Below are 15426 nucleotides of genomic sequence, written 5' to 3' on the forward strand. Positions count from 1 at the left end.
CCCCACCAGTGCATGCACAGGCTCTAGTAAATAAATAAAAATTTAAAAATTAAATTAAAAATAAACAGAAAGACCACCCACAACCCTGTAAACCCAAATACACTTTGGTTGTATTTTCTTTCAGACTCTTCTCTTGGCATAGATAATATGTTTGTGTGTTTGTATGCGATAAATTAGAATTATGTGACATAGTTTTTGTTCTCTGCGAAGAATCCATTATACACTTTTTACAAAACTGCGATTTTTTCCCAATATTTTAAAGTTATTTGGGTTGGAGAAGAATATAAAATTAAACAACTAGAAAATGAGCTATAAACTATTGAGGTGGGTGATGTTTAATTCTGAGAAATTTGATAGAGAGCTATTTTCATATACAAGCAAGGATTCATAGATAGGTAGACAATTGCAGTAACACAGAAAACAGCTCCTGGAAATTTTACCTAGAAAAGTCAACCTGGGGTTATGCAAGCAAAAGACAGAGAAGCCTGTTGGCCCATGTGGATATGTGCATAGTGAAGGTGGGAAAAATCTGTTTTTTCCTTAGTTTAAAATTCAAGGTCCCTGATCATAGAGAGAATGAAGGAGTACAGAAGGGTCATTTGGTGGAAGTAAGCTAAACATCCACTTTTCTTTTAAACGCAAGCAGAAGTTAAAGTCTTTCCATGCTAAAATTTTGTCAGTGACTATATCGTCTTGTGCTGCTTAGCCACATCTTGAAAAGCCAGTCCCGTTGGTCCATGCCACTAATCACCATAATTCACTTCAGAAGAATTAGAAATAACATTTTATGATTCATAAAGTATTTCACATCCCATTTAATACTAATGCCAAATCCCAGTTATTTACAGAATTCTTAAAAGAAAATAATTAGTCCTTCGTACAGTTACCTTTATAAACATAAGTGAACACGGTGGTAGTTGACCCCACACCTCTCTATCCTTGAGTTAGAAAATACAATCCAATAACTGTAAGACACATTGGGAACCTTGGGTTTCTGAGGGACAAGATTGTATTTGTCACACATTCCAGTGTGAAATATTTCCTGACCTGGGGCCTTGACTGTACAATTGAAACCAACAATGCTAGAGAGTCTGTAGTACAGAAGCGAGCATTTTTATACTCAGTTTTATTTGTAACAAGTCAGATGCCGACATGGCTGCTGTGCTCTTTCTGTTATGAATCCTACTATGCTGATAATTGCATGGTTGGTTAGGTTGATGTATGATAATGATTTGGTATTTGAAATGATGAGGCATGTCTCATCTCTTTCTCTGTAAAATTCTAATTTGTAGTGAGTGGCTCAGAACACTCAGATTTGAATTATTCTGTTTATCCAAAAAGTCACTTATTAAATAAAGATGATGTTAGTAATTTTTAAATCAGTGGTTTGAGTCAGCTTTACTTTTTGGTTTGTAGACCAAAAAGGGTTAGTTACTTTGATGTTGGAACTCTCCAACTTGAAATCAATTGCTATTGCAATCCAGACATGGTATTTAAGGAATAGTTTCTATCATTATTTATCATTAAAAAGCACTAGACTATATTTTTAAACTATTACTTCTTAAGTATATAGATAGCCTTTAAAGTATCCAGGTATCTAAGATCTTCTAGGTCTTGCAGGCTGATACTATTGGTAATATTGTAGGGCACTGAATTGTGTAACTAAAAAATAAATAAACTTAAATTTTATTTATACTCAAATATAAAAAAGATTAAGAGATTTTGTTTTGTACATAAAACTCTACAAAAAAATAGCTACCAATTAAATAAAATAAAGAACAAGAAGGAAAGTATGTTCTTTTTAAAAGAATAAAGCTTCTTTTACACTAAAAATAAGGTTCTTTTTTCTATTTCAGTGTAAAACCTGTTCTGAGCCAAAACAGATAACCAGTTCATCTGCCATTTATGACAACCCCAATCTCATCAAACCCATTCCGGTGAAGCCCAGTGAAAACCAGCAGCAGCGCATACCTCCGCCCAGCCAGGTACTCAGTTCTCTGTTTTTCATTCATGGTGTCTGTATAAGGTTCGTAACAAACTTTTACCCAGGGTATAGTCAAAGCAGGAGGGCCTGGTCCTGTTTGAGGATCCTTTAGGGTAAATTAAAAAAAAGAGAGAGAGAGAGAGAGATTTCAAGTTAGAGATTCTTTTATTATTAATAATTCACTCTCAAAAGGGGTTAAAATTTTTACTTTTGGCATTTACCATAATCTCTTGTGGATTTGAACTCCTTACAGGATAATGTGTTTTTTTAAAAACAACAACAAACTAATAACATCATTAGAGTTAACAGGAATATTACCCAAGAGGCCCATGTTCTGCTGATGTTGATGGTTGGTTCCCCAAAGCAGCCAGGACAACAAAATTCAATTTAACGTTCTGAACACTTCTTTGTACCAGGTATAATGCTAGGCCACTGTGTATACAGAATGGGATTCCTGTCCTAAGGAATGGTATAAAAGTCCCTTTTAAACCTGATGATTTGTCATTGTATTTGCATCTAATTATGACAGCAGTTTTTGAATGAATCCTATATAATAAAAGCCTAATATGCAAATTGGCCAATCGGTGGAATGACTGGTCATTATGACGTGCACTGACCACCAGGGGGCAGACGCTCAATGCAGGAGGTGCCCCCAGCCCGCAGGCCCCAGGCCAGCCAAGGCCACTGCCAGTGGGAGGCCCCTGATCACCCTACCAGCTGCCCCACAGATCGGCCCTGATCACTGACCAGGCCTAGGGACACGACCCATGCATGAATTTAGTGCACTGGGCCTCTAGTATATACATATATGAATATATATTTCAGAATAGTAAAGCATTAACAAAATTGCTAATCTACAAGCCCCATTATTTTTTTTTTAAGATTTTTTAACATTGATTTTTAGGGAGAGAGAAAAGAAAGGGGGAGAGAGAGAAACATCATTAGCTACCCCCTGCACACACCCCCGTCAGGGATTGAGCTCATAACCCAGCATGTGCCCTGACTGGGAATCAAACTGGCAGCCTTTTGGTGCATGGGATGATACCCAAGCTACTGAGCCACACGGGCCAGGGTATAGTCCCATTTTTATTGTAAATATAATGTGGCTGTTTCCATTTCTGGGTGTTATGCCTCATTAACAGTTTTGGGTGTTGTTTTTTTTTAAGGAATTGGTTTAAATTAATTTTAAAAATAAAATGGAACCAAAAGACATAAAGATAAGCTAATGAAAGTCTCATATTGAATTTTTAAAAAATAAGTCTTTTCTAATTATCTTTTGCTTTCTTTTATTGTTTGCTTTCCATGGAAATTTGTTATTAGAGAAGTGAGAATATGTTGATTTAAGAATGAAGTTCCTGTTTTCTTAGCCTAATAATACAGAAAGAGGCAGAGATGATATAGAGCAGGAAGGAAGCAACTTTGTAACTGGCAGGGCCAAGGTAGATTTTATGATTTGATGGTTTTTTAAAGCTACTAATATATAGTTGTCAACCAATAATAGTTTGTACCAACTCAGTGCGAACAGGAATCCTCAATTTGGGGTGCAGTGAAGAAGGAAACTTTATTCAGTGCAAAATAGCTCAATTGTGATACAGCATGGCTGTGAGGCAGCCCTGGGCCAGGCAGCCCTGGGCCCAGAGCTGGACAACTCTGCTCTACTCTGTGCCAATCTGCTTTTTGCTGTGCTGGTCTGCTCTGCTACTGCAAGACATCTTCCAGAATTCAGCTCAGCCAGGGAAACAGTCTTGAGTCTCCCAGGGAAAGAGGAAAGTGCGCTCCCAGAGCCTGAGGGGAGCTGGCTTATGTAGACAGAAGTCCCCGCCCCTGGTCCCTGATTGCTCTGTCCTCATGCAAATGAGGACTCCAAATCCTTGAAATTTGATTGGTCCAAAAGCACCAATAGTGCCACTCTGGTTGGTCAGAACTACACAGCTCTGATTGGATGGGGAAAGCCTCCATCCCATTGGTCGAAATAGGATTCCAGGAACTCCTTTATAAGGGCTGGTTCAGAAGGCAGAAAGAGAGTGCGGGCTTCACCATGAAGTGCAGTTTGTGTCAGAGGTCCCTGTGTAGAAATGGCTTGTAGGCTCCTTTTAAAAAATTTGAGCCCCGTTAGCTACTTAGGAGGTATCTTTCTTCTCAGAGTTCACATAGTTGAAAGGATCAAGTTAAACAAACTGACATGTTTCCTCTCACCCTAAATTTCTATAATTGTGTGAAAAGCTATCAGAAATTCTGAAATCCTCATATTCCTGTGTATTCTCAGTATCTTATACTTTGCAGGGTTAGATGGACTTCCTGTTGAAGAGATTACTTACCTTCTGGTATATATAATTTTGTACCATAGTGGTTCCCAATCTGTGAACCCCAGGCCTATCAAAGCTCACATTCCTTTTTCATCATTCAACAGATATTAAAATATAACAGCTATCTTGAAAGTAGTAGGGAAGAATGCTGCGAAAATTTTTGGCATTAAGGTCTCAATTTTGTGAAGTTTACTATAATTAAGTTTTTTATACTCTCTAATTAATCCTTTATAAATAGAAGAAACTATTGATTAGGTGAATTGTGTTTCATAGCCCCCATATAACCAAATTGTATGTAGATCCATTTTCAGACATTTTTATTTTTTCAGACCTCAGACCCTGAACCCCAACACTTGTCCTTGACAGCACTTTTTGGGAAGCAGGACAAAGCTACATGTCAGGAAACTGTGGGGCCTCCACAGACACTCCACCAGCAGCAGCAAGAGAAACTTCCAATTCGGCAGGGGGTTATCCGTTCCCTGTCCTATGAGGAGCCCAGAGGACACTCACCCCCCATAGAGAAGCAGCTATGTCCAGCCATTCAGAAACTCCTGGTCAGGAGTGCCGACCTTCACCCATTGTCAGAGCTGCCTGAAAACCAGCCCTACAAAAATGGCAGCGAGCCTCCTGCTGGGGAGGATTTCACTGGTCCTGTCCACCTGGGGTCTCCCCAGAGCTTTGGGACGTCCCATCGAGTCCACGGTGCTTCCAGAACTCTAAACCTGCTAGAGAAGCTCCAGAGCACCCCGGCGGCAGTGAACAAGTACGACCCTGGTGCACCAGCACCTGCCGGCCCCGCAGCCCTGAGCTTCACAGCCCTCTCTGCGGCCACCCCTGCAGCTCCAGTAAAGGCGGTGGCTCAGCCACCTCTGGTACATTTCAATGGCTCCCTTCCACCTCAGGCACTAGGACATCAGGCTCATGAGAAAGATCAGTCCACGTGCCCAAGACAAATGCTCGCCCTTTCTGGCAGTCAGACTGGTGGTTCTGGGGTGATCTCCCCTCAAGAGTTACTGCAAAAGCTCCAGCTTGTGCAGCAGGAGCAGCAGCTGCACACGTCTAACCGCCCAGCCTTGGCAGCGAAGTTTCCTGTGCTAACGCAGAGCTCTGGAGCAGGGAAGCCCTGGGAACCCTGGGTTGATAAGACATCCAGCACGGAAAAGCAGACTCCCCATTTCCAGGTAAGTATCCACTGGGTGGGGGCCATTACTGTGATGCAGTGAAATGCAGAGTCCCCTTCTGTGCTCTAGGGACACACCTGTCCTGAACAGTGTTGCAAAGCCGCTTCTGTGCATCGTATATCACCTTAACTTCCTGCCTGGAAAGAGAGTCTTTGCTTTGCTTAGCAATCTAGGAGCTTCCCTCCTTTCAGATACTTTATTGGGAGAGTTAAATCTTCACAGTTTATGAGGCGTGAAGACATGGATGTGGGAAAGAACATAGACATGGTAGGAGATCCTAATCTTCATTCTGGGATATGAAATGTCTGACCTCCTCTTGTTATTCTAGTCTAAGTAACTGTTGCTTATTCATTTATTTAGTAAATATTTCTGAGCACTGCTCCCTCCCAGGCACTGTGCTACACACGGGTGCACAGTGGTGAGGAGCACAGACGCTGCCTCTGCAGAGCCCACAGGCCTGGGGCCGGGGAGTCAATGGAGAAACGGGCCATTACTCTGCAAAGGCCGGCCTGTTCTAGTTTGCATCCTCTGCATAGCTTAATGAAGATGGAGAGAGGGATAAATATGCCATGTACCCTGCCCCCCCCCCCCCCCCCACACACACACATTTCCAGAGAGGGGGAAAATACTGTAATTTTTAGAAGTTGTTTATCCTTTAAGGAAGATGATCTCTATGTTCATCAGTAACTTAGAACAGAGAAAACCACAAGCTGTTCCATTGCCATGGGTAACATCTGGAGATTGGACTATTTTCTCATTTGGATTGGTACAAATTCATTGAAAATGCAATAGGTTTAAAAATTAGGAAGTTCTCCCTATTACATATCTCATCATTGGTTGTTTGTCATGTCTTGGCAAGTAGACAACAAAATCTTCCACTCTTTGAAAACCAAAATCATAAGCATGGAGCATAAGTCTGTGTCTGTGTGGCGCTGAGTCAGAGAGCTCATGTTTATTTTTTATAAAATCTCAAATCTGAGTACCTATTTCTATGGAAACAGTATTTGCCACTCATCCTCATTTCAATGTAATCTTGTCCCCTTTTCTCTTTGATGGTTTAGACCGGACACTAGGAAAACTGGGGTTGATAGTTGGACATAAACGTCTGCACGCACAATTCTCTTGGCTTTGCAGTGCTCACAGGCATGGAGCCGCGGAGGAAAGTGCACACTGTCAGCTTCGCGGTGCTGGCCATCCTCCTCCGGGAGCGTCCGCCTCAGCCCCTCTCCTCAGAACAGCAGTGGGATAGGTAACAGCCTGCCTTCCTCAAGGCTGGTTTCTGCCCCAAAAGATACCAAGGGAGTGATTTAAAAATTACAGCAGCTTCATGATCACCGGCCTTTACACCCCTCCTCGAGTTCTTATGGAGCTTTAGGACGATAATAACATTTTCTCACCTGAGTTAGAAACAGATGAGGGAGGGCTGTAGGCATCAGTGAGACAGGGATCTAAGTGTCACTTGCATAACTGCAAAAGCTGTTGGAAGACTTGGTGTTACGTTTGTTAGCCAAGTGAGGTAGACAGACTCGCCCAGACAGACAAGTCACTGGCAGTGCTGGCACGACCAGCCCCAGGACCTGCCCCTGCCTCTTGAGCACGGAGAAGCGGGAAGTGTGTGCTCTCTGCAGGCAGGTAGATCCCATCGGGATGGACCCGGGAATCATGCCTCCCTCCTGGTGAGAAATGAGTGAGAAGGACCACTCACAGCGGTTCCTCCACAGAAAAATCGAGTAGAAATGTGTGTGCCTCCAACAACTCATGTATGTTGTTGGAGCTGTAGGTCAGGGTAGTAGACAACTAGCCCTGAGGAAAAGGCCGGCAGTCCTAAATGCATGTTGCCAAGTGATGACAGTAAAGCAGAAAAATAAAGTGTTGCTCAGAGGCCAAGCACTCCATGCAGAGGGAACAACAGTCACCAGAGTGGACTGAGCAGAGCTGCTTAGGAAGGACAAGGGAAATATGTGGGGAACTGGACAGGAATGGATGCTGTGGGCACCCAAACCGAGCTTTTCGTGTCTAGTGAAATTTTGAACAATTCGGATTTAAGTTCACCGATATCCACTCTTGCAAGCGAGTGGCCTCTTTGTCTCTGTACCCATTGTATCAATGAGTTGCTGCTTACACCTGCCCTCTTTGTATGTATTTGCTATGAGCAGGTCATCTCACCTCAGTGCATCCCTGCTACAGTTGCTCCTTCTCTGCTCATGTCCCCCATGGTGTTCACACAACCTACCTGTAGCCCATCAAAGGAGAGGGACAGTGGGCTCTTGTCCCTGGGAAGCCAGGAGCCAGCTGCCGCCTCCACCAGCCTCTTCCTGCCTCTGAAGAGCCCAGAGCCCTCCGTGCTCAGCCCACTGACCAAGCTGCAGCTTCAGGAAGCACTGCTGTTCCTCATTCAGGTAGGAAGGCCATCGTCTCTCTTCTTACCTTGGCCAATCCTGCTCGCCTGGCGGTTGCCACTCTGAGATAAGGCCTCAGTTAGCGAGTGCCTAAGTAGCACTGCCCAGGAATAAGAGAGCGATGTAAGAATTCACACTCATCCACAGTGGCTCTGTGCTTGGCTGGGTGAGATTCAGAATACTAACTGCAGCTTTAGGTGACTTGACACCTTAAGGGTTTTGTAATTTGGAGGAGGACTGACTAAGTCCTCCAGTCTGTCACCTGTCAGAAAAGAAGGACTAGATGCTGTGGGCGCGCAAACCGAGAGCACTGGTGTTTAGTGGAGAGTTCAAGCAGACTGTTGAACAAAGAGCCAGCAGGTAGGGGAGCAAGTAATGGCTGTGATACTAGGGCTATTTTACAGACGATTTCGAAGCCTGCTAATTAGGACAGGATAGAGTGATGGGACTTCTTTGGCAGCCATGAGTCTTGTCTCTATGAGATAATAACAGCTGACACACAGAGCTGTGTCAGGCACTGTAACAATGTTTACTTTCATTAAGTCATTGAGTCCTTATACAGCAACACTATCATTTTTCCATTTTAGAGACAAGGAAACTGAGGTCACACAGCTAGTAAATAGCAGAGCTGAGCTCCAACCCCAGTCTGGCTCCAGAGCGCTGCTTCCTGCTGCCCGCAGTGGGGGCTGCAGTAGTAACTCGGCCTCTGGGCTGTCTGCCCAGCAAAGCACATCCACAAATAAGTGGCAGGCCTTGGAAAGCGGGATGCTTTTCCCAGACTTCACACACTTCAGCTAACATCTTTAGGTACTTTTTGTTAGACAGTCTTTAAGAAAACTTTTGTGATATTTGTCTTAAGCTTCAGATGGCTTTTAGAGAGCAGGCTAGCACTTTTGCAGATGTCTCATCTTAAGAAGAAAATGGTCTCTATTAGTAAAAACATTTTTTTAAGGTGACGTATTTTAGAGAGAATGGAAGGCATTGGGCTAGAAAGTGGAAGACTATCTGTTAAAGAGGGGCAACAAATGATCATGCTTTACTAGGTCACGGATATCAGGATGCCCATAGTTTCCTCCTTTTAAAGCCATTTATGATAAGTTCATGCGGACTTAGATAGACCATCTGAGAACAATAAATTGAAAATATTTAAATTTTAAAGTTTCATATTTCTTCTGGCTCATTCCATTTAATCACATTGTTCCAAAGATCTCTGTGCAAGGGCCAAGACTGCAAGCCTAGAGCAGTCCCTGTACAATGTTAGGCATTATCTCCTCCACTCTCTGCGTACATCATACTTTTTCCACGTTTTAGACATACTTTCCTGGTGAACTGTTAGAAGTCACTAAGCAGTTTGTTTTTAGTGTTTGCCTGTTGGTAGGACACAGGAGGGACTTTGTGGTCACTTTGTAAGAAAAACAGGGATATGTAGCTCTCCTTCATTGCGTGAGAATAATGCTAACTCTGTGTGTGGGTGCCAAGAGGGAATGTGCAATGTGGGTGAATTGCTAAAGCTTTACAGGATTTGGGTGGGAAGCAGAAGTCTCCATAATTAAAAACAAAACCACTGATTAGACCCGTGATTCTCCATCAGCCCTTAGCCAGGCAGAAGAGCCCATTGACTGCCCGTGTAACTGCTGTCCACTCGCCAAGGCCAGAAACTTCCCATAGCTAACGGAGAATTATACCGGCTTTGATGTACCAACGGTGCACATTGCAAGTAAAAGCTTAACTAATGCCAAAAACCAAGTATCTGCTAGCAATCTCCTAACCAAACGTTGAGAACCACTGACCTGGATCAAGTCCTTCCTATCCAGCCAACAAACGCAGGCTTCTCATGAGTGAGCCTTGTTCATACACACAGCTGGGCAGCCCATCTGTGCTGTGTGTAACATACTGACCATTGAAAAGCAACAGCGGACTCATCTGGCCTGGCTTCAGCCCCACTTACCATTCACATGTGCAGTTTAAAGCTGCCAGCTGTTAGACAGACAGGGAGAGATGAGCATCTCAGGCTCAACAGGCCAGCTTCAAGACGGGGGAAGCCTTTTGTTCCTGCCCACCAATCACATTCCTTTGGGTCTTTTGGTTTTGTTTTCCAGAATGACGACAACTTCTTAAATATAATCTACGAAGCTTATCTCTTCAACATGACACAAGCAGCCATGAAAAAGACTATGTGAAAGCAAAACATTTAAAAACTGATTCTCAAGGTCCTCCAGCTCAAGGTTTTTTCCTGTTAAGTGTTGTTACCTTAAATGTTCCTGCCTTTTTAAAAAAGTATGTGTAATATGAAGTAAAATGTTTTTGACTATTTTTCAGTCAAGCTTAAAAAAAAAAAAAAAAATACATGCTTCAGTACACCTGGCACTAAGCATTGAGTGGGTAGAAAAAGTGCTTAGCTCATATCACACAGTAAATGCCAAGCTTAACTTTTTTTCTTACTATGGGCCATTTCTAGAAGAATTAGCCTCTCCATAGGGTGGGCTGTTCTGGAAACGTGGTTTCTATTTTAATAGTTCTGGTTATACTGTGAACAGAGAGAATGTGTAATGTTCCCATTGCTGAGCTCCGCGTGCTGCAGTGTGCCCACCACAAGGTGGCAGTGTCACCCCGCAGACTGACCTGCACAGCTCTTACCCAGCTTTTGGAAGTAATGCTGGTTTGCTTGTACCAAACAAAATAAACCTTTCTTCTTTAAAAGTCCAGTTGGCATGTTTTCCCCAGGCCTTTGAAGGGAAATTATTTCTAAAGATATTATAGCTATTTTCTAGAGGGCAGTTGTTCTCTAGGAGTCCACAAATAGCCCAAGTTTCTAGCAACACCTCATTTATCCCAGCTCATGCTATTGCTTTTGGACCCAACCAGCAGAGTATACCTACCTATGTTTCAAGATGAACATTTTTACCATTTTTAGAAAATCGTGCTGAGAAGAAGGTCACAGAGGATTTTAAAGCTTTTTCTTAGCCTCTGAGGATAGATAGTGGATGGTTCAGGGCATAATGATAAGGATTCTTCAAGCTATGTAGCAGACTAATCTTTATGCTCAGAGTTGAGCTCAATCTTGGGTAGAGTCAGAAGAGCCCTTGCCAGGGAAGGCCTGGGAATAACTCCCTGCTGAGTAATAGTAATAAATAAAACTTTGCAGTTCTATAGCCCTTTTTATTCTGGATCATAAAAAGATCTCTGGATGACTGCACAGAAGGCAGGTTCTATTCTCATTTTATAGGTCATAAAAGGAGGCATGGGGAAGGTAGGTGCTGAGACTGGGGCTCTGGCTTTAGACCTTTATTCAGGCCATCAAGCAAAGGGTTTATCACAAGACCACCTCCCCACTTCCGCAGGAGGGTACTTCTTCTGAGGAGAAGAGGTGGGTGGAAAGGCAGTGACTCTTTAAAAAAAAATGTTTTTATTGATTTCAGAGAGAGGAAGGGAGAGGGAGAGAGGGATAGAAACATCAATGATGAGAATCATTGATTGCATCAGCTGCCTCCTGCATGCCCCCTACTGGGGATCTAGCCCACAACCCGGGCATGTGCCCTGACTGGGAATCAAACATGAGCTCCTGGTTCATGGGTCAACACTCAACTACTGAGCCACACTGGCCAGGCAAGGCAGTGACTCTTACTGGAACCTGTTAGGTGCCATACTCAAGGTGGAGGAGTCTACTGTCATCCTACTTTTGGGAAGGGACGGTTTCTTTTGTCTCTTTGATTTCTCCTACAACCACTAACACAGTGAAAAACCCATGTGATATTCTAACAAAATACTTTGGATTGATAATTGCTTATATAATCGTATATAATATCCTATATAATAAAGATATAATATGCAAATTGACCATCTCGCCCTCACAAGATGGCTGTCTACGACCAGGCCAGCAGGGAGGTTAGTGAGGGACGATCAAACGACTGAACAGCAGGCTGTGTGGGGTGACCAGGCCAGCAGAGGGGGCAGTTGGAGGGCGACAGGCTGGCAGGGGGGGGGCAGTTGGGGGCAACCAGGCTGGCAGAGGGGATAGTAGGGGGTGACCTGGCCAGCAGGGGGCAGTTAGGGGCAATCAGGCCAGCACTCAGAGGCAGTGAGGGGTCATCAGGCCGGTGGGGAGGGGGCATTTAGGGGCGACCAGACAGGCAGGCAGGTGAGCAATTAGGAGCCAGTGGTCCATGATTGTGAGAGGGGTGTCCAACTGCCAGTTTAGGCCCGATCCCTGGGATTGGTCCTAAACTGGCAGACGGACATCCCCCAAGGGGTCCCAAATTTGAGAGGGTGCAGGCTGGGCTGAGGGGGATCCTCCCCCCATGCACAAATTTCTTGCACCAGGCCTCTAGTATCTTAATATTCTTATATGGAGACTGGGGCAAGAAGAGAGACAAAATCAATGACTGCTCACTTCAGCAATACATACAGTAAACCTGGAACAAAGTCAGTGATATACTTAACTGCTGGCCAACCTTTTTTTTAAAAAATCTCTTTGATCTTTATTACATGTTAAGAGTTGCTAAGGAGAAATTAATTCCATTTTAAATGTTTCTAGTATATTTGGGGTAGCAAATGGCTAATTACATGAAGTATTTTTTTTACCTCAGCATTAAATAAAAAAATATATATATCAATTGCAGCAGCTAATGAGAAAGATGCACGTGGCGTGTAAAGACATGAACCCCAGCCCAGCACAGTCCGACCACACTGCAGGCCTCACTCAGGCCTTTGTAGGTCAATACTACCGCCATACATTTTGAAAACAAGAAATTCTCCACCCTTTACTAAAGTGATACACTTTAAAAGTGATAGGCCCAATTCATTTGGACCAAAGACTAAGTCACCTCTTAAAGGACGTTTGGTGATGGGTGCTTATTCTATATATGGTGAAGCAGATAAGAGCTTCTTTGTACAGGAGCTTTCTATAGCGAGTGCAAGAAATGGATTAAGGTTAGCTAAGGCACCCAAAATTAGACTTCATATATAAAGTAACTTTTCTTTTTCCCACTGCCACCCCAAAGTCTGAGACCATCGTGGACCCTGCCCTTAGGTGTCGGTGGCTCCTGGCAGCAGTTTTAAGCTAATTGAATTTCAGATGGAGCCCTGAGGCTCTGTTGCTAAAGGCAGCAGGGGATTTCAGCCTTGTGAAGTTACAGAAGTCCTGCTCGTGTGGGGGCCGGACACAGAGCTTTTGTCAGACAAACTTGCCTTCGGTTCCTGGATAGGTGAACTTTTGGGACTGTTTTTTCATTTGTAGAATGAAAGCCATATCCACTCACAGGGTCCTTAGGAGGATTAAGTAGGAGCTCCACATGTAACATGTTTGCTCCTGCCGTGCCCTCTGAGTACGAGTTCCTGTCTGTCCCTCTGCCTTATCTGTGTGCCAGTCCTCTGACGCTGGGATGAGGCCAGCAGCTGCTGGATTGCCCTGCATTTGCCAGGTGGCCTGTGTTTAGTCTGATATTGATACATGTATCTATGGTCACTGTGTTATACCCTCTTCTCCCCTTCATTTCTTTGTCACTAAGATAAAAACAGTTACACTTATCCCTTCCTTCCAAAAGAAGCGCATGAGCTCTTTAAGACAAAGATGCCAGTTTAACCCAAGATAGTATTATTGCTACTGCCCTACATTTATGGGTAAAGTGCCATTTTAATTGCAAAGCCAGAAAAGGCGGTGTTGTTTGGTAGAATTTATGGTCCCTGAATAGTCTGAAAGTACACATGTTGCTCAGTCTCCCCACTTAGGATGCCGGGCATGGTGTAATTGCAGAGTGAGAAAATACTTTTTTAGCATCTTCAAGAAGTTCCTGGTATGCAGACCCACCATTGCTGGTACCCACAAATGGCTTCTTCCAGCTGGTTCAAAAGGTAGGCCAGGGCAGCAGATTCCCAGGCTGAGGCTCTCCCAGGAAGGCACACGTTGTTTATATCTGGTAACTTTCCTCTTCCCTCAAACACTGTTGGCCCAACACTTTTCTCAGACAGACAGGACTCTGCTTTCTTGCTCTTGAGTGAGCAGGGTGCACATCAGAGAAGAAAGTGCCTTTCCTCCTAAAGAAATTTCCACTGTTGAATAACATTAGCCCTCTTTAGTTCCTGAGGAGACAACCCACAGTTAACACGTGTGAAGGCTTATGTCCCTGGGTGTGTCATGCTAAAGATGGGAGGTGTCAATCAAAGACCAGGCCTCTGACACGAGGCTTCACCTCATATGCCAGTGCAGACACAGGGAAGGAGAGGAGCTCGGAACTGAACTGCAGAGAGAGTTCCTTGTCAGGCAGGGCTGGGTGGGGTGGGGTGGAGGGTGCAGTGTTAGGAGTGATGTCTCCAGACTCTATGGCGCCTCCTAGCCAGAGAGAAGCCTTTTTTTCATAGTGCCTCCTCCTTGTTCCAGGAAAGCAGCTTGCTTCCCAGGCTTTGGCATGCCAAGCCATCTTTAAGGTTACATCTACCATTTGCAGCCAGCAGGTTGTGGCATCACTTCATCACGTGAAGTTGCTTGGCTACACAGACAGGTGGGTCTCACCAATGTTTTGCTGAATACTTGATTTTTAGGTTTCAATTGCTCTCCATCTCCCTCCCTCTTACAAATAGGAGCGTGAGGGAGGCGCTTGCAAATACTTGGTAAATTTAACTCAACCTTGAGTATCCAGATAGATTTCCACTAAATTAAATTGTGAGTAATGCCTTCCAACAGCTCAGAGCCCTGAGAAAAATACACAAATAAAAACTGTGTGTACAGATTATGGTCTTAAAACACCAGGGGGGAGGTTGAAAGCAGAGCACCGGCGGTAGCTTTTCCAGGGGCTGGGCAGTGCAGGCAGTCACTGTGGCTCCGAGCCAGCTAGCACCGCACAAGCTATGCAGCCAGGTTTCTTGGACAATTAACTAAGGGCACAACAGGAAAGAAGCAAAGGATGTTCCAAATAGGCCAGAGAAACTATGGGAGACCCTCCAGTTGTAAGCCAAAATCAGAATTCCCCTACAAGTCTGAGGATGAAGATGAAAGGCACTAAATATCAAAGTGAAAGTTGTAGAACATGCCACAGAGGTTGGCCGGCCTTGAAACAGACACTTAGGGGAGGTGGAAGTGGCCGCCCTTCATGATGCTGAGCCACAAGAAGGCCATGGCCTAGGAGACTAGCTATTTGCAGGGGTCCCATGATGGAGGCTGCAAGTCCCATCCAGCTGGGTCCACACACGACTACGGAAGACATCACCCAGGGAAAGGAGGCCCCAGCTCCTCCGAGAGACGTTTTCCCATTTCCTACCACGTGGCTGATATGTAACACCAATTATGTCTTTTCTCAGCACAGCTAGAGTCTAAATATCCATTTAGGAGCTCCACAAACCAAGAAGGCCGTCCCAACATTGAAGTTGCTATGAGCTCCTTATCCCACATATACTTAGAGTCAAAGAGATCTGAATTCTATTCCCACCACCTCCTGTCTCTTTCCTCAACCAAGTGAGTATCAGGGTGAAAAATTATTTTGTGTGTGGTTATCATGCCAACATAGAAATTGGCACTTTGGATCAGAATGACCATCTATTTTGTGCAGTGGCATGGTCTGTTG

At 44.1% G+C, this 15426-nt stretch overlaps 1 protein-coding gene across 3 annotated transcripts in view; it reads left to right on the forward strand.

The window, feature by feature from the left end:
* DCP1B (decapping mRNA 1B) overlaps window positions 1-10575 on the forward strand; it is a 58651-nt gene extending 48076 nt beyond the window's left edge. Inside the window, exons 6-9 of one of the 3 annotated variants that reach the window (XM_008153351.3) lie at window positions 1857-1985; window positions 4620-5471; window positions 7628-7870; window positions 9970-10575. In XM_008153351.3, the coding sequence (XP_008151573.2) occupies window positions 1857-1985; window positions 4620-5471; window positions 7628-7870; window positions 9970-10050 (1305 nt within the window). In that variant the 3' untranslated portion in view covers window positions 10051-10575. Of the gene's footprint in view, window positions 1-1856; window positions 1986-4619; window positions 5472-7627; window positions 7871-9969 lie in introns of those variants that run through there. The other 2 variants (XM_054718757.1, XM_054718758.1) reach the window with 2 other exon arrangements.
* The last annotated feature ends 4851 nt before the right edge of the window (window positions 10576-15426 follow it).

The sequence above is a fragment of the Eptesicus fuscus genome, chromosome 7 (genome assembly GCF_027574615.1).
Source record: "Eptesicus fuscus isolate TK198812 chromosome 7, DD_ASM_mEF_20220401, whole genome shotgun sequence".
Lineage (NCBI taxonomy): Eukaryota > Metazoa > Chordata > Mammalia > Chiroptera > Vespertilionidae > Eptesicus > Eptesicus fuscus.